We start from the raw sequence: 23,308 nt of genomic DNA on the forward strand, positions 1-23,308 counted from the left end.
CTATAAAGTGCTTATAGTAGCATACATAGAGATAGATATTGACTTCCCAGCTGAGACCAGAACGAACGTTTCCATCTCTCGTCCCTTATCCAATTGAATTCAAATACAGTCACTGTCCTAGAGAACGAGTGCACAGGAGCACACACAGAGCACTCACGTGCTGTCCTTACAAAAGCAGCCGTAATGTGACTACTACCTACAAGAGAAATGATCTTAGCAATCCTCCTTCCCCTGAATGGGACATGAGTGCTATTCCTATTTTGCAATATCTTTGTCCTTGTGTGTATATGTGATGGGATTAATGTTTCCTTTTCTAGAGGAGATTCCACGGATTGTCACGGTTCTAGCAAGAACGAAGTCCTTCATTCCAGGAAATTGTTGAGGAACCATAAATATAGATTGGTTTCAATCCTAAGCTATCAGTTTCACAATGAGCCATCGGTCAACACCCTCAAGATCATCACATATATTTGAATTGTGCATACCCCTTAGAGAGACAGTACGCCCTTGCAATGAATTTCAGGGAAGCCCCTACTTGAAAGGAAAGTGGACACTTTTTTTGTATGCCTTCGATTCCTGTATCATTTTTTTGCACTTGATTCCGTGCCTTCGGGATAAAGCCAACACGTCAACGCCATGTCTGATAGCACGCCGTTAGCAATTATCGGGGTAGCCAACCGCTTTCCCCAAGAAGCTTCTGATACGGAAGGTTTCTGGAAACTCTTACTGAGAGGTCGTCAATCTGCTACTCCTTTCCCTAAAGATCGCATCAATGCTGATGGATATTACCATCCTGATGTGAACCATCCTGGCACTGTCTGTCCAGCTCTCCCTGCTGAAGCTTTCGGTTGAATATTACTGACAGACGTTACTGTTATTCCAGTTTCACACGAAGGAAGCTCATTTTTTGTCCGAAGATCCCGCTTACTTTGATGCCCCATTTTTCAATATCACCAGGGCTGAGCTACTGAGCATGGATCCTCGGCAGCGACTGTTGCTAGAGAATGTTTACCATGCACTTGAGAACGCTGGAATCCGCCTCAACCAAGCAGCTTCTTCAAAGACAGCAGTGTTCGTGGCAGGGTCATCGCACGACCATCTGATCTCTTCCAACATTGATCCTGGAACCACTAGTATTAGTCAGGCGACTGGCACCGGTGACAGCTGTGTTGCCAATCGAGTGAGCTGGTCTTTCAATCTCAAAGGACCTAGCGTATATGTCGATATTGCTTGCTCTGGAGGTCTCGTGGCTGTTCATCTGGCGGCTCAAAGTTTGAAGCTAGGCGAGTGTGAAATGGTACATCTTCATCACAACTTGTTGTAGATCTTTTACTAAATTTTCATGGCTTTGATGCTCAGGCAATAGCTAGTGGTGTCACTTATCTCGGCGGCCCTCAAGAGTTTACCACTCTAAATCGCGATGGCTTCCTGGGTTCGAAAGGAAGGTGTTTTTCATTCGATCATAGAGCCGAAGGATATGCTAGAGCCGAAGGTGTTGGCACTATCATCATAAAGACCTTATCAGCTGCCATTAGAGACTGTGACTCCATACGTGCTATTATACGTGGAACAGCAACTAATCAAGACGGACACACTCCTGGAATTTCTCTTCCTAGTGAAGTAGCCCAAGAAATGTTAATCCGGGAGGCATACCATATAGCAGGACTGGACCCAAATGATACGAGGTTCGTCGAGGCTCATGGTACAGGGACAGTCGTCGGGGATGTAACGGAATCGAGCGCAATTGCAGGAGCTTTCAATTCAGTCAAAAGGAGTCTACCTCTGTATATTGGTTCTCTCAAATCGGGAATTGGCCATCTTGAGTCGGTTGCTGGCATCGCAGGAATAATTAAGTCTATTCTAGTCCTTGAATCGGGAGTTATTCCACCGAATGTCAATTTTGAGAAGATCAACCCTAAGATCCAGGAAAACGGACTGAACCTGGCATTCCCAGCAAAGTGCGTGCCTTGGCCTACAGCAGGTGCCCGTCAGATATCGGTGAACTCCTTCGGTTTTGGAGGCACAAATGCTCACTGCATTCTGAGTGATGCACACCATTTCCTGAAGGCCAAAGGAGTTTATGCCGCCCATAACACCCGCACGAGTATACCCACGGAAAATGAAATCGATCATTTGGTTGCTAAATTAGAGCAATGTTCTCAAACTCAGTTTAGTAAAGCCTCAGCTAGTCATAAAGTGAGCCACAATGGGGTCACCAAGGAAAGTCGTCCCGGGTTACATCGAGATTGCCCAGATCGAGATAATTGCCTTTCTTTAGGGAAGAATTTGTTTATCTTCTCCGCATTCGATCGGGATGCCTTGAAACGACTCATGTCAGAATATCTATCTCATTTGAAGTCACGTTCCCAATCTACCACCATGGAAATTGCTACATTTCTGCGAGACCTTGCATATACATTGTCCGAAAGACGCTCAAAATTTCGTTGGAATAATTTCATCGTCGCTGGTTCCTTATCCGAACTGATTTATAGGCTTTCAGATGTCACACGTCCACCAGATAGCCCTTCTCCTTTGAAGGCCCCTAAGATTGTGTTCGCTTTCAACGGACAAGGGGTACAGTATGCAAGAATGGGAGTGCAGCTTCTTGTATACCCTGTCTTTAAAGAATCACTCAGTGACGCTACAAACTACATGAAGAAGCTAGGAAGCCCATGGATTCTGTTAGAGGAACTTGTGCACGGGGACAATACATTGATTGACAACTCCGCTATATCACAGCCCGCTTGTGTTGCTATACAGATCGCGCTTGTCGACCTCCTTGCTAGCTGGAATATCTTTCCGAGGATTGTAGTTGGGCACAGCTCTGGAGAAATATCGGCAGCTTACTGCGCTGGATATATCACCCGCGAAGCAGCATGGCAGATAGCATACTATCGCGGCTATGTTTCTTCCAGAACCACACGCAGCGGCTCGATGCTTGTTGCTGGCCTTGAAGAAGAGCACTTAACTCCCTATATTCGTCAAGTCCAGAAACAGTCTTCAGGTGAACTGGTCATTTCTTGCTACAATAGCCCGAAGAACAATACGCTTTCCGGAGATCAGAAGCTGATTGATGAGATGAAGCAGCTCCTAGATAGCGTAGGTGTTTTTGCTCGGAAGCTGCCTGTTAAGCACGCCTACCACTCTGGACTAATGCAAGAAGTCGCCAACGAATATCTGCGTTTAGTTGGCAATCCTCCAATAAACACAAGCCGTGGAGTTTCCAGCGATATTCAGATGTTCTCGTCAGTTACTGGTGCGATCATCAGTCCAGCACATCTTGATGAATCTTACTGGGTCCGGAATCTGATATCACCCGTCCGGTTTACGGATGCCCTGAATTCTGTGCGCCATGAGATGATCGATAAGGGAAATTTCCTCAATAAGATAGTGATAGAGGTCGGGCCTCATCCAGCTTTAAAACATGCGATCCGAGATATACTGGGAGCTGAAGTCCGCCACAAGAGCCTCCTCATGCGTCATGGTATTGAAACGGAAACCATACTAACCACGATTGGTGAGCTGAGCTGCGAAGGCGTTCCGGTGGATATCCTAAGAGCTAATGAACCTGATACGCCCACACTTCGTAAACGAGAAATGATTGTCAACACGCCTACATACCCATTCACTCATCGCGAGCGAATGGTTCATGAAGACCGGCTGAGCCGAAACGTCCGACTTTCCAGGTTCTCAAGACATAGTTTATTGGGAGCACCAGTGATAGATTGGAATCCTTACTGCCCTAGGTGGCGGCATTTTATCAGTATATACGAGAATCCGTGGCTCAAGGATCACATGGTTAGCTTATGGTCATCTCCAGTCTGCTATTCTAACATTATTCTATAGATTGAAGCCCGGTATGTATTTCCCGGGTCAGCCTACGTTACAATGGCCATAGAAGCCTCAAAACAGATCGCATATCCGGGCTCTAAGGTTTCTGGGTTTAGATTAAGAGACGTATCCTTCAATTCCATGCTGATTATCCCTGACACTAAAGAAGGTATTGAGATTAACCTATGTCTCTCCCCGGGCCGTACAACCAACACGGGGGGCTTTGACGTATGGCAACAGTTCCAAGTCACATCGTATGACTCAGAGCTTGAAACGTGGCGTGAGAATTGCATTGGTCAAATAATGGTTGAGTATGAAGCACCAAACGAGCCAGTTGGCAATGAACGAGAGGACCGTGAGGCAACTCAGACCTGGGATCTGTTACTTGAGCAGGCTGCCAAGACATGCCAAACGCCAATGGACGTCCTGAGGATGTATGAAACTCTCAAATCAGCGGGGTTAACTTTTGGACCCCAGTTCAGGCTACTTCAGGATGTAACTGTTAGTGGCAACAACCTTGGAGAAGCTTTCGGCACGGTGCGGGTTCCGGATTTTGCTGCTCTGATGCCTCAAGGCTACATGCAGCCATATACTATTCCTGCTACAATTGACCCGGGTATATGCTTGGGGTTTGCTGGTGCACTTGACCTTCGTGGCAAGTTAGCATTGAATAGTCTGATGGTCGGAACATCCCTCAAAGAGGCATGGGTATCTGCCAAGAACAATTCTAACAACACACCTCCATTGCGCTCCCATGCGCGAGTATATCACAAGCATAATGGGAACTACAAGATGAATATACATATTTGGGATAATGCTACTGATAAAGGGCTAATGTCAGTAACGGGTGCTGTATCAGCGCTCAGGAGCTGGGATTCAGCAGCAAACAAGAATAGACAGAGCTCCTACACGCTTGATTGGAAGCCTAACATGGCTTTCTTGAAAAGCAATCTGTCAAATGGCAGTCCCATCACCAACGAACTAAGTCCTGCTGACCGGCTATCAATGGTGGACTCGGCTTCTGCTACTAGCGGTTGTCCAACAAGTGCAGGTTGTTTAAAAATGGCTCTGATTTACGCTAATGAAAAAGCGCAGCCAATATATCTCGGAGTGGAATTGAAACAAGCCCTGATACAGGACACAGAGGCCAATGATATCCTAGAGTGTGGACTTTATGACCTGGACGATATTGATTTGTCAGGGAGATTATGTATCTTTCTACTCGAGGTGAAGCACCCTGTCCTGTGCCATCTATCGAAAAGCAACTTTCTCAAACTACGGAACGCTCTAAGCAGCTGTCAACGTTTGCTCTGGATCACAGGCGACCCGATTACAGAACCTCGATTTAGCATCAGCACGGGACTGATCAGAACTATTCGATGGGAGAGAGATATGGACAAGATAGACTTAGCGACCTTAGCCATTAGGGACGATGGTACAGCGGCAACTCGAATTATTCAGGCAATTTCCTCTATTGCATCAAACCAACTTCTACATTCTTTACACACACCCCAGAATGAAGAGTACTGTTTCCAAGATGGCATTGTATATGTATTACGCCTCGCGAAATGCTTTGACGCCGATAAATTTCTTCACTCGAAATTCACCAAAGCCGGCCCGGAGATGGTGACTTGGAAAGACATACGTCGTTCGGTCGTCCTGCATAACCCGACACCAGGGCCACTGCATAAAATGCATTGGGAAGCAGACAGATCTCCACCTACCATCGAGTTGTGTGAGGTTGAAATACAAATAGCAGCGGTAGGGCTGAGCTTCAGGGACGTCTATACTGCGATGGGGATAAGCGACCACGGCTTTGGCCAAGAAGGAGCAGGAGTAGTGACCCGGGTTGGCGCAGAAGTGGAGGATCTACAACCTGGTGATCGTGTATTATTCATGGCCGACCCAGGTAAGACTGCATTCGGAAATTACGTTCGAGTTGATCGAAGGTTTATTGCGGTGATGCCAAGCGGGATGTCGATGGGTGTTGCAGCTGCGCTACCAACGGCTTTCAGTACTGTCATCTACTCCTTAAAACATGCAGGGGTATTGAGGGCAGGTGAGAGGATCCTCATACATGCAGCAGCAGGAGGTGTTGGCCAAGCTGCGATCCAGTATGCCAAGTTACTCGGGGCAGAGGTATTCGCGACAGTCTCTAGCAAGGCCAAGAAGGAGCTTTTGATGAAAGTATACGGGATTGCTGAAGATCATATCTTCTCTAGCAGGGATCTGAGCTTCGCCACAGGAGTCATGAGGTTAACGAAGAATCAAGGTGTTGATATGATTTTGAATTCCCGTCCTGGCGAACCTCTTCGGCGATCTTGGGAGTGCATTGCGCCGTTTGGCCGGTTTGTCGAGATCGGTAACATAGACCTAATTGCAGACAAGTTGGACATGTCGCCGCTTCTTCGAAGTGCTAGCATAACTGGAGTCGAGTTGACTGTCATTATGGAGTACAAACCAGATGTGATAAAGAACATTTTAGAAGAGGTCGTTTCATCATGGAACCAAGGAAAGATACGTTCAGCTCAGCCACTGACCGTGCTAAGTTTTGCACAGCTTGAACACGGTTTCAAGCAATTGCGATCCGGACAGAACATGGGCAAAATCGTGTTTCAGCCCTGTGATAGTGACATCATCCCGGTGGCTCCTATTATTGCACCTCCATATACTCTTGATGCAAATGCTACATACGTCTTGGCTGGTGGGCTAGTGGTGTTGGCCGGAGCCTGGCTGAGTGGATGGCTTTGCGAGGAGCAAAGCACATTGTTTTCTTATCCCGCTCAGGCAGAGTTAACAGGAAAGTCGAAGAGATGACCTCGTTCATAGCGTGACATGGATGCGAGTATCGGATCTTCAAAGTCGACATCACTAAGAAGGCTCAGCTCATGTCTGTTTTCACTGAGTGCAGAGAAAAGTTGCCCCCCAATTAAAGGGTGCATACAGTGCTCCATGGTTCTTGAAGTGAGTATCATACTAAATTATAGTACGCTTCCTTTTTAGAGACTAAACTATCCTTAGGATGTAATCTTCGAAACGATGACGTACGAGAATTGGCAGGGAGCAACAGAACCAAAAATTATCGGATCTCTCAACTTATATGAAGCACTTCCCAGACCACTAAACTTCTTCATCATGATAGCATCCGCCAGTGGGATTGTTGGTAACCGTGGCCAAGCTAACTATGCCGCTGGGAACACTTTTCAGGATGCTTTCGCCAGGCATCTCGTTAAGAACGGACAACGGGCAGCTACCATAGATCTTAGCTTCGTTACCACAGTCGGTTATTCCGTCGAACTCCCCGAGTCTCTTACACGGCACATTAAAAGTTCCGTTGGCCAAGTTGAGGAGGAAGAGATTCATGCTCTTGTGGAGTATTACATTAATCCTTGTAATTCATTGACAGAGACGACATGCCAATTAGCTTTTGGGCTAGTTCCAGAAGCAACATTTCATGACCGGCGCGTACCGGTTCCTGCATACATGAAGTACCCTTTATTTACTCATCTTCGAGATACTAGTGACCCCCAGGAGCACCAACAGACAGAACATAACAAGGATTACAATCTTTCGGCTTTACTTAGCGCCGCACAATCCAGAGAGATCGCAGCAGCGCTCACGCAGGACGCCATTCAAAAGCAATTGGCCTACATGATAAACTATTCAGAAGATGATATCGACTCAGTGAAGTCCATTAAGGGCAGTGAAGTAGATTCAATTGTCGCAATGGAGCTCAGAACCTGGTTGGTAAAAGAACTTGGAGCTGATATTACCATGACTGATATGATGACCTGGGGAAGCTTGGCTGATTTGTCTGAGAGTGTGGTAAACTCAAGTAAATTTGTCCGTGTTTCGAAGTAGTCTGCCTTTCTTCTATTTCTCATTTTGATGAAGGGCTTGTGATCATGTGAACTACTTTCCAGACAGCTTCAACACCTCTAGATCTAGTATAGCTTATGTGGTAAATGTGCCAGGATTTATGAATCACGCAACACGTCAGATAGTATGATTAGTCCCTATGCTGAATGAATGTATGTTGGACACCTATTCGAATCCATATGATTAATCACCACCAAGCATGTTACCAAGACATCCTTTCTAGCCCTTTCGTCCTGTCTCGCCGAAACTTCCTTTTAACTGTCTGTAGGGTTTTCTCCTTTTTCTTTTTCTTTTTCTCTTTTCTTTTCTTGTTTTTTTCTTTTGTTTCTTAATGTTTAAGTCTTCCTCCCCTTTCTTGAATCTTGAGCGGAGTTCATAGTATGTAACCTACCTTAGCTTCTCATAGAAACTGTATTTACCAGATGGTTGCCCGTCCCAGCCCTACAAAGGACTATAAACGAAGCAATTATTCTTCTCCAAGATCCTCCAGATTTGTTGGTGATCCTCAAGGCCTGTAATACCCATCTCGTCCTTAAGAGTCTTCCAATCAGTGGCATAACGCATGATCTGAGCCTGCTGTTCCAAGTCCAGAATACCTTCCGCGCCGACCGCACCAGCGATGATTCTGCGCCAAATCTCGAGGGTAAAGCCGAAGCGCCAGGTCTCTTTTTCCTTGCGAGGGACTCGGGATCCGGATGTAGCGCGGGTGCTGCCATTTCCAGAGCGGGCGGGTTGTGGTGATGGGGACAACTTGTTTCTTGCAGTAACAATGTGTTCTTCTTCATCGCTTCTGGTGAATGCAGTCTCAACACTCTCGGCGGTGGTGATGGACGAATGAAGGATGGGAAAGTTGGCATTGAATGAGTCTGTGCCGGGATGGAAAGGGCCCATGCGGTCAGGTTCAGTGACATGGATCTCAACGGGAGAAGAAGGTGATTCCGGGGAGTTGGTTGCTTCCAGTTTTTCGAATCGCTGAGCGATGTCTTCAATATGGACTGCGGAGGGACTGGGATCGTCTCTGTCGTCATCGTCGTCGTCTTCTTCTTCTCCTTGCTGGTCCTGTTCCTTGTGTGGGGAGCCAGCAATGCTGTCCTTGCCTTGCCAAAGGAGGATTCGGGACACGTTCATCATTCGCAGAGCAGTGATCCAAAGATCTGTGCCACGCACGCCTTCATCATGCAGTGCCTCCATACGGACACGTTTGGTGAGTCTGACGTACGCGGTGTTCTTTTTGTTCTGAAGCTCCCTCTGTGCAGCAGTGTCGATTTTGTGATTGGACTCTGCGTTCATCTCCGTGATGATACTGACAAGTCCCTGGTCCAAGTCGTCATTCGAGAGTTCACTATCCGAGTCGATGTGGACTTTTATCTCGTTAATGACTTCGGCCTTTTCGAGGAACTCGCTCGCGATCTGAGGAATAGTGTCGTTGGGAAGCCAGACAATGCTTTTGTTGTGTGCGGTTTCAGGTAAGACTAGGGATTTGCCCCCGGGAAGGAACTTCAAGAGCTGCTCTGAGGTTCTTTGCATACTCAGCATACTCGCAAGGTGTACCGTGCCACTCTTTGCCATGTAAACGTTGGACAAGATGAGGTAGGCAATCGAGCGAAGGCCGCGGGTACAGGCGAAGCGTTTGAGATCGTCAGGTGCCGTTCCTTTAAGGGGGTTAGATTTGGGCTGGCCTGGACAAGGCAGTCAGCGTTTGTCTGTTCCATCTTGTTTGTTCGGGTGGTTTGTACCTACCAGAAGTCTGTCGCAAAGCCTTCTTCCCCTTGTTTGGCGACTTTCCAGGGCGACTACCCCTCGTACTGCGTTCGTTCTCCTTCCCAGCTGCGGCCTTTACCACAACCGGATCTTCGATGAAGAGCCTCTCTTCATGCTTATGTTCGACAATGGCGTTAGCATCATCCTCGAGGAAGTGAAGGTCACTTTTGATGTAAACACAAGCAAGATTTTCCAACCCCACAGGCCCCAGAGGGTTACCCCCAAGATCGAGCTTCTTGAGCACATAACAGTTCTTGAAGGAATGGAGGAAGCTGCACCACATCGCCTTATCTTTAGGGTCTGGGCTGACACTGATATTATTGTTGGAAATGTCAAGCTCCCTCATCTCGCCTGCGTTTAGCGCAACTGCCTCGCCCAGCTTGGGTAGAGATTTAACTGTGAGGTTGTTTCCCTGAAGATGGAACTCAACTACTTTCGCAAGATCCTCCCTGATACATTCAAGGAGGTCATCGATGAACACAGAGAGGTCTTTGTCTGTCAGCTTCTTGTTTGAAATGTCGATCTCTAAAGTCGGATCCCGTGCTGCAGCTTTAAAGCCGGGTCCATCTGGCAGTCGCTTTCTCTGCATACGAATCAGCCTGTGTTACTAGATTTGTTCATATTTTGTACGATGGAACTTACCAAGTCCCTGGAGAGGACCCGCGCGAACTTCTCGCCGTCAATTTTTCTCTAATAGTCACCTGGCCTCAGTATTTGGCTTCAAGAACTCAATATGGAGTATAAAGGCAGGGGGCCTCACCGCTGAATAGTTCAACTTCCCCATGATTGCATAGTAAGTCGTCGACTCAGATCTTTCTTCATGATGGGTATTAGCTTCCAGTAATATCAGGGGACAGAACAAATCATATAAGGCCGCAGAGAGTTGTATATAAAAGACGAACATATTGACAAACGGGACGGGGCTTCCAGTCAGACAAGACATGACTGCTTCGAGTAACATGGAAATCTCCCTACATATCAAATATGAAGTAGAAACATGGCGTGCAGAGGCTTTAGACAAGACATAGGCTCACACAAACAAGTATAGTAGGGATGTGACTGTTGTCCTACGTTAAGCAGAACATAGCAGACAAGGAGACAAGGACAAAGCAAAAAGACAATAACAACAACAATCAGCAATGGGGGTGACAATACCTGATAATCCTCTATCAAGGAAGAAGTAGTTTGAACAAGAAAGCTACATAGAAAGCGTTAAAAAAGAGATAATGTAGCCTTGGAAGTATGGTCTCGCGGTGATACCAGAGAAAATGTGCGCGCTGAATACGGAAGAGGGCGGGACAAGGTTGTCCTGTGACGAGACGTGATACTGAGACATTGTATCTTTGTTGCCATGCAGACTGGACTTAACGGAGTTTATCTTCAATTCACCGCTTGAACATGCACTGTTTTTATGACATAATTGAGATACAGTGGGTTTCCCCAAGGTGTTCTCCCTATCACAATCTCGAAAAGATAGACATAAACACAGGTCAATGATGGGTAGTTAGGGATGTATCAGTATAAGGGATAGCTTAACAATACACTATAATATATATGGAAGGGATATGTATCCATATCTCAGGTTGATGGGTAGTAGTAGGTCTCTCCAACCCTTGGTAATGATTTGCATTAGGTTACCCATTAGCCTAGCTTCAACTCTAGAAGAAGCTAACAATGTCTTTGAACTCGTCTAGCAGAGTCGGATCGATGTCATCCCAGATTTCAGGTGAATGAGTAGGCTCACAGGACTGGAGATTCTGATTGTAGCCACTTGATGTGTCAGCACTGCAGTATTGGCTTTGACTTGCAGAAGCCTCAGTGGCTTGGTTGTCTATATGTTTCTTCGTGATTCTCTTATCGTAAGCTTTGTCCCCAGAAGCCAAAGAGCGCCTTCGCTTTTTTCCAAGGTGTTCAATCTCTCTCATCTCAGTAGTGGTGTGGTTGTCATACTTGGCCTCTTGATCACCATTTGAACTGCATGTCCTTGGTTCACCCACAGATTCCGTGAAGGTCCCTGCGGCCTCGGTAGTGGTTACATCTTTACCTTGCAAACGCGAGTCAGGAAGTGAGGATGATTGTGTAAACCATCGCTCATCTGCGTAAATCCAATCGTCTTTTGTTTTGACATTTTTCTCTAAGCAGGTCTCTTTGCTGGTGGTCTGGTCATCCCCGTCTGTCTTTCCAGCAGTGTGGCCAAGGAGCAAATCAGACGGTGAAGGCAAATCACTGAAGCTGTCATCTCCATAGTCGCTCGACGAGTCCTTAGTATTAGAGCCAGGACATATTAGGTCTTCACAAGCAGCATCTCTCAAACCTATCTCTGATTCCTGAGAGCGCTTTTGTAGCATTTCTTGTGACCCATTGTCAGGCCCACTGTCCTTTCGAACCCGTGGTTTACCGGGATTATTCATCTTTGTGCTGTTCTTGGTGATACTTGCAGATAACGTCATTTGACTGAGTCCGTTTGAGCGGTCTATCCCTCCAGTAGAGTGCTTTCTGTTCAACTTTGGGGGTTTCTCAAGCCCTTCCCGACAACAGAGGTGCTTGCACCTACGAACCAGTTAAGTCTCGTATCCAGAAGGAGAGGTGGGGGGAAGAAAAGATACATTGTTTTGTCTTTGCACCTATGGTTGCAGCTCCATCTACCATTTCCAAGCTGAGTTGGCTCTTCCGCTTTGTGTGCACCCTTTGCCTCCTTGGATCTTTTGCTCTTCTTGCTGGGGGGTTCCTGTGTTTTATTCCCACTCGCCGGAGATGATATATGGTCCATGGTTGTCCAATCTGTGGCTTTGCCTGCTCATAATAATTCTTACTAAGTCACTACACGAAGGGAAAAGGATGAGGGATCGCACCAGCTTCCAGAAAGTCATCGAAAAGCGAGTCATCACTGCCGAAACTATCTGGATTGCATTCTTTATTGGGTTTGATGCGCAAAGAAGTGTTGCTACGTGGGCGTGACATGTTCATCGTGTGCTTCTGGCTCGTCTCGTCCGAGTCCTTACTTGAACAAAAGGGAAATAGCGAAGCTGGGAGGGCAGGTCGCAATTCTGCTGATCTCAAAGTCCCGGCTGTAAGAAGTCAGCAACACAGACTAGTTAATCCTGTTGGGAACCAAACGCATGCCAATGTCATCACACATAGCATAGCACGTAATGTGCTGATCTGGGCTTCCCATTTCTATGTGCAACGGTATCTCCTGGATACTGTGGACCTTACTGGCACTGGTTTGATATTAGCCTTGAAAAATATGGAAGACGGGAACTCTGTTAACCAACCTCATACGCCGGAAATCGATCATCAAACCGTTAGAGGTCTCCGCTAAGAAACAGACATGTACAGGACGCCTCTGGAAAGTGGTTGGGCATTTTTCATTCATGAATGCGACCTCGGCTTTAAAATGAACTCTCACTGGATTACCGTGTTTCGCCTCCTACTGGTGTGTTAGCCAAGCCCTTGACGGCGATATAAGATCCATACCTTGTTTATCATCTTGACAGACACGCGTAACTTCGGAAACTCCGAAAGACGCCCTAGAAGTTTCAACCCAAAGGGAGGATTTTTGCTCAAGATCATGTCAATCTGATGAGGCTCTGCGGACTCTAGAGCTTCAATGCTTGTTATTCCAGCGGCTGCTAATTTTCTAACCGCGACGACACCAATTTGTTCAATTTGCTTCATCTGAAATGGAGATCTATCCCACACTTTAGCTCCGAAACTTCTTGCAAGCTCCAAGGCGTTTCTAACAGCGACTGAATCCTCGAGAGCAATTTGACAGTCTATGATGCATCGAATAAGCCGATTAACGTGTGAAAATACAAAACCTTTGTCTTGCTGGAACGCAAACTTGTGCTTTTGGAACTGTTCGTCATCTGGAAACTCCACCGCACCCAGCTCAGACTGGATGAGTAGTGATGCTTTATGGGCAGGAAGTGCTATATCCACTTTTATCGGAAATATTATGCCAGTTCCGCGGTTGATCTCTTTGTACAGCGACTTCTCACCAGCCTTGAGACGGACGTCACGAAACTCCTCTGCTTGGGAAATCACGGAGAGCTGGGACATCTTTTGTTAGCTTGTATCATGGGCTCAATGTATGCCGCTTACGATTTGAGACATAGTGGCGTGGCGCTCTAATGTGAGGAAGGTGTTCATCGTCTCGAATCGCACGTAATAGCGCGCCATTGCATCACCAAATTGTGTGGATCTAAGATGTTCAGTGGAGACTAAGTTACTCTCTTGGAGAAGCTTGATGTCTTTCTCACAAATTTGGCGAAGCATCTCGTCCTCATCTTCCCTATTGGCACCTTCCCTTAGCTGATAATATGTTGGGTTCCGTCTGAGCCTCACGAATAAAAAGGTGCCAGCAAGCCATCTTATACCAGATTCAACACTTGTGACATTGCCTAACCCAATTTCAGCGTTCAGATGATCAATCAAGTTCAAATGTAAGCAGCTTTCAAGGCTTTCAGAGCCTGAGACGAGTCGTTCATAATAGTCGACGCGTTCTTTTCTGGTTAAGATAACGGCGATTGCATCTTTGTCAAACTGAGGTCTTCCAGCACGACCAAGCATCTGCATAATTTCGAGATCCGAATATTCTTTGCAGCCACCGTCTAGCCATCCGACGGTGTTTTTGATGATCACAAGGTGACACGGGAGGTTCACACCAACTGCAAGCGTGGATGTGCAACATATTATGTTAATTTGGCCTTGTAAGAAACCATTTTCGATTGTCTGTCTGTCTCCGGGATTCAGACCAGCGTGATGAAATGCGACACCTGCAGCACTTGTAACTTGAATAAACCGTATCAGCAACCGCATATTTTTAGCACTCATTGAATTCATTTCGTACTCTTCAAGTCTACATTATTGAATTCGAATGATGTGCTTGGTCCTTTCCATAGCCGAGCTGGAGGGTTGGACATTGACCACAGCCGAGCAAGTTCCTTTGCCGTAGCCACAGATGAATTCCTCGTGCAGCAGAAGATCATGGTGGGCTTCCTGCAAGAATGCGTTGCAAGCACATCAGGAAGTCTAGCATTCGGAGTCAGACCAAATCGGAAATTGGGTGTGTCTACTTACTTCGAGCTGCACATCTTGTCGAATGCGAAGTCATTTCCCTGGGACTGATAACCGTATACAAATCTCTGTAGCCTAACAGGGCGAAACTCTTCTCCAAAATGCTCCCTGTGTGCCGGAACATGTTGGTTTGCCGAATCCTTACCGAGCCACGTTGCAATATCCTCGGAATTTGGAATGGTAGCGCTTAATGCAACAAATCGTACATTCGACCCGATCGTTTTCATGCGTGACACAACAGCTTCTAATGTTGCTCCGCGGCACTCCTTGAGAATATGAACTTCATCAATTAAGAAGAGCTTGACTAGCTGCATCAAACGTGCGTGGTCCTTCCATTTCCGTGTCACGCTATCCCATTTTTCAGGCGTCGTTATAATTATCTGGCTATTCTGAACGCTCCTCATCTGTGTATAATCAGTATCACCGGTCAGCTCAGCACATTGAAGGCCTAATGAGTGGAACTTCCTGTTCCAGTCACGGAACCTCTCTGAGCAGAGTGACTTGGTGGGTGCTTGATAAATGACCTTGAACCTCTCATCCTTCAGATTGTTAAGTAAACGACATATTGCCAACTCCATAACAACTGTTTTACCACTCCCAGTAGGAGCAGCAAGTACAATGTTGTCATCTCTTTTGTAAACAGGCTGGAAGCATTTGGATTGAATCGCGTTGAATGCAGGAAAATGGAACAGTGACCGATACTTATCAGGGAGCTCATGCACAGACACAAGAACGATTCCTCGAATTGATACCGGTATGTCCTGAAATGGCGTCCTTTGTTCTAGAGTCGCAGCAACGTGTGATCTTTCACATTGTTCAGATCGAAACTGATAATCTTGGCTGTGCCTTTTGGAGCCACTATCTTGTGCCACGTATGGCCGGGTTCTCCCAACCTGTAGCCTGAGCAGGGGACTAGAAGGAGACCTGGTTTCAATGTCTGAGGAACTAGATGCTACACTTTGATGCGGTGTGGTATGAGAGGTGTCTGAACCATGTTTGTCAGTGCAAAAAGATAGAGATATTGACATTAAACATAGTTCGCAGAGACGGAAGACCTACCACAAAAATATCGAGAGACCAGAGCTGGTGCGCCATTCTGGGGTACCTCGCCTGTGTGCAAATGACTGTCTGCAGTTGAGAAGATAGACTGTCGAGTCCTTGCCGTGTCATCCGATTGTGCAAGCAATTCCAAATCTTAATCCACCGCATTTAGCCTTTATCCTAGATGTATAGTCAATATGATATCTGTTAAGTTTACTTACCGAATGCATCAAACAGCAAGTCGTCATCCCGGCCTAGCGCTTCTGGTCCGGGTGTACTGGCAGAAAGCTCTTCTCTGCGAGATCCGCTTAGATATGACGAGTTTCGAGCCCCTTCGCTGCATCTCTGATCAAGAGCAGTGCGCACATTGGAACGGATGGGTGTACGGAGCTGGGTGCCGGCAGTTCGTCTATAAGAAATACCCTGGCGTGGTGCGGGAAAGGACGAGTAAGTTTTTCTTCGCATGATGATAAGACGACTGCTGGTAAGCAGGGATGAGTAGTAGATAAGCTGATGGAAAGAGATTGAAAGGTTACTTAATTACAGACGGGAGAATAGGTCACCTGCTCCTAATAGAGAACGACTGACATGGAAGCACATGGAAGCTACCCAGAAAATGAGCAGTATGATAGTTTGATTGGCACAAGTAGTCTCTGTCACAGGTGTCTCCAGAGCCTCAGGACGATAAACACTTATACATTGCTAAACAGCTGAGCGCTTGGTCAGGGTGATCGGATATATACTAAAATATAAAACATGACGTTCAATAGTCTCTTTTTTAGAAAAGGGTGAAGATGAGAGGGAAAGAAATAAAGAGATAAAGGGCGGGGGGGACAGAACAGAAACAAAAAGTCACATGCACGAGAGAGATGTTGATATTCAAGATGAAACAAGAAAAGCTTCGCTTCTATCCATGCTTATTTACTTCCCTTAGGACTTGGTCCAAACGCAAAGCGTAATATACACACTGCATGCAAATCTGAGCTCGTATCCGTATCGTCAAAATCACTGGTCTCGTAGCTGCTTATCGAAATAACCACCGCTGGCGGTCCGGGCTGCATTAACCCTAACATGCCCTGGTGACGTAGGCCTAGATGTCGACAAGCCGGCATCAGAAAGGAACGGCGTACCGGGGAGTTTAATGGAAAACTCGTTTGGCGGAGGGGACACGGGCGAAACATCATCGCTTTTGGATTCTTTATCATACTGATCGATGCGAATCGGTGGCGGTCGAGGTCCCTGGCGCTTGCTGGTGCTGGAAGCCGAACTCGGATCTTCGCAAAGATAGGTCGCCACAAGCACTGCAAACGTTCCGAGAATAAACTGTAGGGGGCCGGTCAGCCCATGTTAGATTCCCCGGAGGATCTTCCAAGAAAAAGCTACACAAGCACGTACATTACCAGTTAGCTCAAACTCAAAGAGCCAGACGCTTCCTAACGTAGTAAGAAAGATGCTGGTAGCAGTAGCAACATTTCTTGCATCTCGGTATGCATGGCCAATACAGAAAGATGTTGCAATCCCTCCAATTGCTTGAGCAACCACGGTAGACCACACGGCCCAATTATACCCTCCAAAGAAGCCGTTGGCAGCAATCTTTTCGCCGTCCAAGAAGACAACACCGATGAACAAAGCGGGGAAGATAGAATACACGGCCAGCTGGACATTGCGGACCCAAAGCGAGGTCGACTTCGCACTATCCTTCAGTACCTTTTCGAAATATACACCGGCAAGGCTAGATGCGACGCACGCGCCAAGAGTCGCTAGGAGACCAACAACTGCGTTCATTCGCGGAAAGGCGTTCATCATATCCTCTTCAATACCCTCATATGTTGCCGAACGCTTATGGAGATTTGGCCGATCCAGCTTGGCGGCCTTCCATTCTTCCAGCGACCGCGGAAAGGCATGGTGCGCGGCCGCCTCATCTTGGAGAGAAACATCCCCGGTACTGCTAATGGGTATCTGCACAAGCCCAACGCCCACCAGCAGGAGCAACAGCAGACCCCACCTGCGCAGTGAGATGCCCCTGTTCAATAAAATAACGCCGAAAATAGCGGTCGCGATGAGTTTCAACTGGTACGTTACTTGGAAGGGTGCCGCCTGCAAATTCGAGAGAGCGACATATTGTAACGAATTGGCAAGTGTATAAAGGCTAGCGGGGATTGCGAGCTTCCAACTGTCGCCAGAGAAAACAGCAGACGTGAGGGAGAAGAAAAGGGATGTTGCAGGAACGGTTGGGGGCGCCGTTTTGGAAACTTCGTATAAGGCTATAGTAAGAGAGATGGCAAGTTTGACAACCTCGTTGAAGAAGACCGCGGTAGACGTGAGATATCGCTTGCCATTAGCTGGCGGCATTACCCGGGAGTAGTGTAATAACTGTGTAGAAAGCGATAGATTAACGGTCTATTTTTCGAGGGTACTTCAGAAGTTGGGCAACATACCAGCACAAACATAGTGTACTGTGCAGTTAACTGTAGCCAAAGAGAACATACAGTCAGCCAGAGATGGACATGATCGCGCAGCCATGCTGCTGATGCTGGGACGCCAAGAGCATTACCAGAATCCATGAAAAGTTCTTCCCAACTTGCCCCGGCCCTGAAGACGGGCGTTGTGCGCTTTCTCCCATGTTGATAATTTAGCAAAGTCGGTATTTCCTCAGGCGAGATTCGGTCCGTTCCTCCGTGTCAATGACAGAACGGGGCAGGCAATCAATTAATATCGACCCCTTTTCTCGAGAGTTCTATCCGCAAGTCGACAGGGGCAGTTCGTCTGACGGTTGCCGAGGGTGTTACATGCGACTTGTGCGCTTTGAGTCGTTAGACGGGAATCGTCGCACAACCGAGTTAGAGAAGTCCTTTGCGCGTACGCACAAAATAGGACACAGGTGGAGCTCAACTCCGGCGTGAATAACTCACGGTGAGATAAGGGGGTGGTTGGCAGGAGACAAAGAGGAACGAAAACAAAGCGAGGACCTAGGATGAAAGGGGATCTGAGCTGAGAGGCTTACAAGCCGTTACTAATAAAAAGGAAGATCTGGGGTCAGGTTATGGCATTCGTATTCCTTCATGTCGAACGTGATGCAGCGCTTAACTAGTTTTAGCGGTGTGGAGTCCTTCAACTCTAGTGGTTGGTTTAGTTTTCCTTCTTTTCAGCCATTTGATTTTCATTCCATGGTTGGTGTCAAGAAGAAGTGGAATTAAGTCCTTGGATTTGCATCGCCTCTGCTTTTTTGGACCCATTCGAAAGCACTCTGACGTCAGCTGCCTAGAATCATCCTTCAATTGGGTAGAATGTAGTGCCCCTTTGGGTCGACACGCCTCGACTGCTAATTCCTGTAACTAGTACTAAGTACGGACTACTCAAGCCACCCTCGTCGTATCGAGCCGAGAGATCGCGATGGACCCTTGACGGTAATTTTGTACACAAGATCGAGATTCAGCACAACAATGTATGCCGATACATGTACAAAGCGCCAGCAGACACTTGTCCTCGAGAAATTGCGCCGGGTATAAGCTTTCCAACAAAGTACCTATGACTCTTACTTTATTTTTTTTAGTTTCCCCCTAAAATGGATGGACCCTAGGATAGCTAAGGCCTCGATCGAACGCCTGTTATTTCTTAGGTTGTTTCGGGAGCTAAGTATCATCTACAAACTGGATCTAGGTTTAGTTCACAGGCCATACCCACGGGACTCGGAACCAGAAGTCCTCTGCTCAACACTATCTCTAACGTGCCAATGAAATAGTGACTCTTGGTGGATCTAAGTATATCAGCCCGTCATCTATCATTCATAGAGCTCACGCGACCTTTTGTGCATCGTCCTTCCACCTTTTATTCTTTTTGCTCTCTGTTCCATGAAACCACATGCACTTTGTTCCCTTGCATATACGAGGGGCCCTTCTAGTTGAATTTCGTTTGAAATGTAAACTTCACAGATTAACTCTATTGCATTCCGAGATCGTCAGACATGCAAGAGCTGTTGCAAGTAGAACCCTATCGAGTGAGAGCTTTTGACTTGTGACTAGCTTAGGTGGGCAGCGAAGCTGAGCTTGGACGCATAGAGTGGCTGAGCCTGAATTCATAATCAAAGTATGTTTCCCATTGCCCGAGTGGGTCATGGCTTCTGTGCTTCTCGACTAAGGTGCCCGATCTGAAGGACAAGAGAAGGACAAGTAAGGGATACGGACCACTGGAATGTATCCTAGCCAAATCTCGGAGATAGCTGATCCCGCGCCGAGTATACTATACAGACTGTGTATCTACTACGCTTAGGCCTATGGACCCGGATATAAAAGTTACAGAATAAAGATAGAATCCTGAATCATATTTGAATTCATGGGCAAATATTATATATGCATAGAAAGCTAGATCAGTCTATGCTTATTCCTTCTCCCTGGGCATTAAGAACCTGTGAGTAAGTACAATGTATAAGAAAATGGCTTTGTCTAGCCAGTCATCGTGTGGTATGTATGAACGACAAGGAAATGCATGGAACAGCGAATGGTAGGTAATCAATCAAGATGGGAAAAGATCAGAGAGTGAGATAGTGATAGAAATAAAGAGTGTATATAATAAGAATTAGGAAAAGTGTGAAATGTGTTGCAGGTGCGTCAACCAATGACGAGACCTAGGGGTATAATGGCGGATGAGTGATTCGTTCATGACAGTAATAAGGACCGGGGTGTTATGGAATGTGACTGGGTACAGTCGGACTTTCAGTGTACTGCTGTAAGGTTGGCATTATCATTACCTCCCCACCCCAAGGCCCAAATTGGGAAATCGTCAGTTTCCTTTCGTTCCTCGGCGTCGCCTAAAACGATGGCCTCGCTACTATCGGTACGTCGCCTTGAATGTCGCCGTTGAACTGGTGGTATAGCCGGAGGCGGGTTGCGCGGAGGCGGCTTTTGTGATGGGAGGGGAGAAAAGCGATGTATAGGAAGGGTTGGTGTCAATGGGGAAGCTCCACTGGTTGCTGGCGAGGGAAGACTTTCCGAATAGATCAAGCTAACTCGAGGGGACGCGTTCGAGTTTATGGTTTTCTGTTCTGCATCAGAAGCCGCGCCCTGGGAAATGGAGCCGTCCTTATCAAAATGGTTTGCACCTTGGTCTTTCCGTGTCATAATAGGAGGTAGTCCAGGGCTGAGTCGAAGGAAGGACATGTCGGACCCGTAGAATGAGTCCCGTGAAGGCACCGAGAGCATAGAATTTCTATCGGGCTCGTGGCTATCTTGGTAACGGGCTTCATGGAAAAGACTAGGGGTTATTTTGCCTTTCCGCTGTCTCATTGCTTCGAGTAAGTGCTCTTCTTGCCTTGTCACGGCTATAACTCGGCTTCTGCGGTTCGGCTGGCTCTGCTGGAGACGTGCCCTCTGAGAAGGTTTCCGTGCTTGGCTAGCCATAGGATCGGTATTGAGGAAGTCTGGTTCTGATATCGTGGGTACACCGCTCGAACGGTGACTCCTCGTTTCAAGGGTTGACCTTCCCGCAGACGACATTGATGGGTTTCGTAATATGGTTTGCTGTTGTTGACGGGCAGACTGAGACCCACGGCTACTAGCAGACATTGAGTAAGGTCTCTCAACTCGTCTCAGTGTTCCTTTCGTGGTTTGTGCTGCAGAAGCTGTACATATCTCAGCCTCGAAATCAGCGTAGGTCGTTACGCTGTCTCTTATGTTTTTGTCATGTTTGGCTGGCGCTTCCTCCTCATCCTCTTCGTCTTCTGATGATGAAAGACAAAGCACGCTCGATTTATTAAGATCCACATTTTTCAGAGTACTTTTACTGCTCTTTTTCGACATTGAACCTTTGTAGGCAGAGAGGTTTTCGCGTGAGTCAGCGTGCCGTGCGTTCGACGAGTCAGAAGTACGATTGTTGTGTGGGCGGGAGAAAGACTTGGGAGACAAGTATAGTTCCCTGCTCCATCCCCCGGCGGAGCTATTAGATGGAACCTTTCGCAAAGAGCTCCCTGTAGACTTTGTATCACTTGCTTGTGGTTGTTCACGGTCCCGTGGTCGTAAATGCAACTGACTGGATCGGGTCGGTTCACTAGGCTGAGGAGCTTTCTGGAATTGGCTGTATCGTTTCAAAGCCATCTCCATCTCACTGGTGCGTACTGTTCTTTCAAGGGATGGATCAAGCCAGTTTGTGGTGCCTGACTCATAAATCGGTGAAGACTCGCTGGCGACGTCAGTGGCTTGATGACCCTTCATTTTGTGACCCGAAGCCGGAGTTTTGGTGACTCTCTTTGTAGGTTCAGGGTTGTCAAAATTCTGTGGTTTGACTGCGGGATGCTCGGAGGTCATTGATATTGCAGACGGCGAATTCACCAATCGTTGCGGCGACAGCATGGGAGCAGCATCCACTCGTGGCTTTGGGAATAGGAGAGAGAGATCTATTCTGGGTGGGCGCATTTTCCGTTTCGAGTCCTTCATAGGACCCTTCGGTTGTTTCAAACCAAAGCGTGGCTCGACATTGCGCTGCGCTCGAAAGCCCTTCTCTTCAGTCGCTATGGAATCTTTTGTCGTATTGCGACTTAGATTAGAGTCCAGAGTAGAGTTGCGGGAATTGAAATAGGAAAACAGTGTAGATGAGGAGCCAGATTGCTGAACCCTTTTAGAGTGCGTGGGGATAGACGGTGGCATGGCATCTTGTGATCGATATTCCTGCCCGAGCAGTGGGGATGATGCTCGAACACGGAGATGTGGTGGTGGTAAAGTTGCTTCAGGTGTAGGCGTAGGGAACGCAGCAAAACCGCCGCTTTTCTTCGACTTGATATCCGGGGCTCTGATGAAGCTAGCCCCTCGCGATTTTCGGTCTTCTCGCCGGGATTGATCTTGAGGAATCGGAATTTCAGTCGTACCCAATATCTTCTGGGCTTTCGACGCTGATTCGCGTCTCAAATCTTCATGGCTAGCATTTGACATATGCATCCCGTTCGACAACGCGTTTACACTCGATGTCCGCATTGGTATCGTCATGGTCTGCTGGGGCATCTTGGAAGCTTCGATCACCTGAACTTCCGTTCTGAAATTTTCGCCTTGCCCAAACCGGTTATATCAATAATTGCGATTGTCGCTGGCGGCGATTGTCGAACGAGAAGTTCTAATGCTGCGCCGAAGGAGGACGAGGTTTTGTGTAACCCAATGCGTCTCAGGTGCCGGTTGACGTGGGTATAGATATGCTTTGGTTTATTTTTCTTGTTCTCTACCCTTGGTCCAGGATTGGGCTTTTGTTTCGCACTTTTCGACCCCAAAATACCAGCAGTGTCCTTCCCCACAGTGAGTCGGTGAGAAGCTGTTCGGTTCAATCACGACGAACTTTGCATTTCCGATCGCCACTAGCTCGTCGACAGCATACAAGATCCAATTTAGGTAAATCGAAGTCCCTGGTGTGAAGAGAGCAGGGAACAGGGGTTCTAACAGGTGGGGGGTCTTGACCTGGGCAAGAATTGGTAAGAAAATCGCCAAATATTGCGAAAGGGAGCGGGTCACGGATGTCCTTTTAATGATGCAAAAGCACAGCAAATAGACAAGGAATTGATCGGAGACTAAGAGTCCGCCCGAGCGAGCCTAGGATATTTATTAGGCACTATAAATTCGGATTACATTTGGACAGCTGAAGACGGGGTGGGAAAGGATTTAGAACGCTCAGTACTAGTAAATTAATTCTAGCTTTTAAGGGGCTAAGATGGGAAAGGTATCCAAAAAAAATAAAATAAAAT

General features: G+C 47.1%; 6 protein-coding genes across 6 annotated transcripts; 2 read left to right on the top strand and 4 right to left on the bottom strand.

The window, feature by feature from the left end:
• Positions 1-636: 636 nt before the first annotated feature.
• ANOM_010856 (uncharacterized protein) lies at positions 637-6,648 on the top strand (the record flags this gene model as incomplete). Its single annotated transcript, XM_015556112.1, has 4 exons — positions 637-816; positions 884-1,297; positions 1,360-3,798; positions 3,847-6,648. The coding sequence occupies 4 exons, from the start codon at positions 637-639 to the stop codon at positions 6,646-6,648; spliced, it is 5,835 nt and encodes a 1,944-aa protein (XP_015402085.1).
• Positions 6,649-6,966: 318 nt separating this feature from the next.
• On the top strand, positions 6,967-7,692 carry ANOM_010857 (beta-ketoacyl reductase; the record flags this gene model as incomplete). The annotated part of the gene is made up of 1 exon (XM_015556113.1): positions 6,967-7,692. One exon carries the CDS (start codon positions 6,967-6,969, stop codon positions 7,690-7,692), a length of 726 nt encoding a protein of 241 aa, XP_015402084.1.
• Positions 7,693-8,151: 459 nt separating this feature from the next.
• On the bottom strand, positions 8,152-10,255 carry ANOM_010858 (uncharacterized protein; the record flags this gene model as incomplete). Its single annotated transcript, XM_015556114.1, has 4 exons — positions 8,152-9,389; positions 9,451-10,054; positions 10,114-10,161; positions 10,232-10,255. The coding sequence occupies 4 exons, from the start codon at positions 10,253-10,255 to the stop codon at positions 8,152-8,154; spliced, it is 1,914 nt and encodes a 637-aa protein (XP_015402083.1).
• An 874-nt stretch (positions 10,256-11,129) lies between these two features.
• On the bottom strand, positions 11,130-16,056 carry ANOM_010859 (putative DEAD/DEAH box DNA helicase (Mer3); the record flags this gene model as incomplete). The annotated part of the gene is made up of 10 exons (XM_015556115.1): positions 11,130-11,944; positions 12,324-12,539; positions 12,589-12,692; positions 12,747-12,901; positions 12,949-13,524; positions 13,576-14,264; positions 14,324-14,505; positions 14,554-15,535; positions 15,610-15,744; positions 15,813-16,056. The coding sequence occupies 10 exons, from the start codon at positions 16,054-16,056 to the stop codon at positions 11,130-11,132; spliced, it is 4,098 nt and encodes a 1,365-aa protein (XP_015402082.1).
• Positions 16,057-16,087: 31 nt separating this feature from the next.
• On the bottom strand, positions 16,088-17,943 carry ANOM_010860 (putative UDP-galactose transporter; the record flags this gene model as incomplete). The annotated part of the gene is made up of 2 exons (XM_015556116.1): positions 16,088-16,914; positions 16,987-17,943. The coding sequence occupies 2 exons, from the start codon at positions 17,941-17,943 to the stop codon at positions 16,597-16,599; spliced, it is 1,275 nt and encodes a 424-aa protein (XP_015402086.1). The 3' UTR covers positions 16,088-16,596.
• Positions 17,944-20,303: 2,360 nt separating this feature from the next.
• Positions 20,304-22,580, bottom strand: ANOM_010861 (uncharacterized protein; the record flags this gene model as incomplete). The annotated part of the gene is made up of 1 exon (XM_015556117.1): positions 20,304-22,580. One exon carries the CDS (start codon positions 22,578-22,580, stop codon positions 20,304-20,306), a length of 2,277 nt encoding a protein of 758 aa, XP_015402087.1.
• Positions 22,581-23,308: the final 728 nt, after the last annotated feature.

This window comes from Aspergillus nomiae, assembly GCF_001204775.2.
Source record: "Aspergillus nomiae NRRL 13137 chromosome Unknown contig00486, whole genome shotgun sequence".
Taxonomy (NCBI): Eukaryota; Fungi; Ascomycota; class Eurotiomycetes; order Eurotiales; family Aspergillaceae; genus Aspergillus; species Aspergillus nomiae.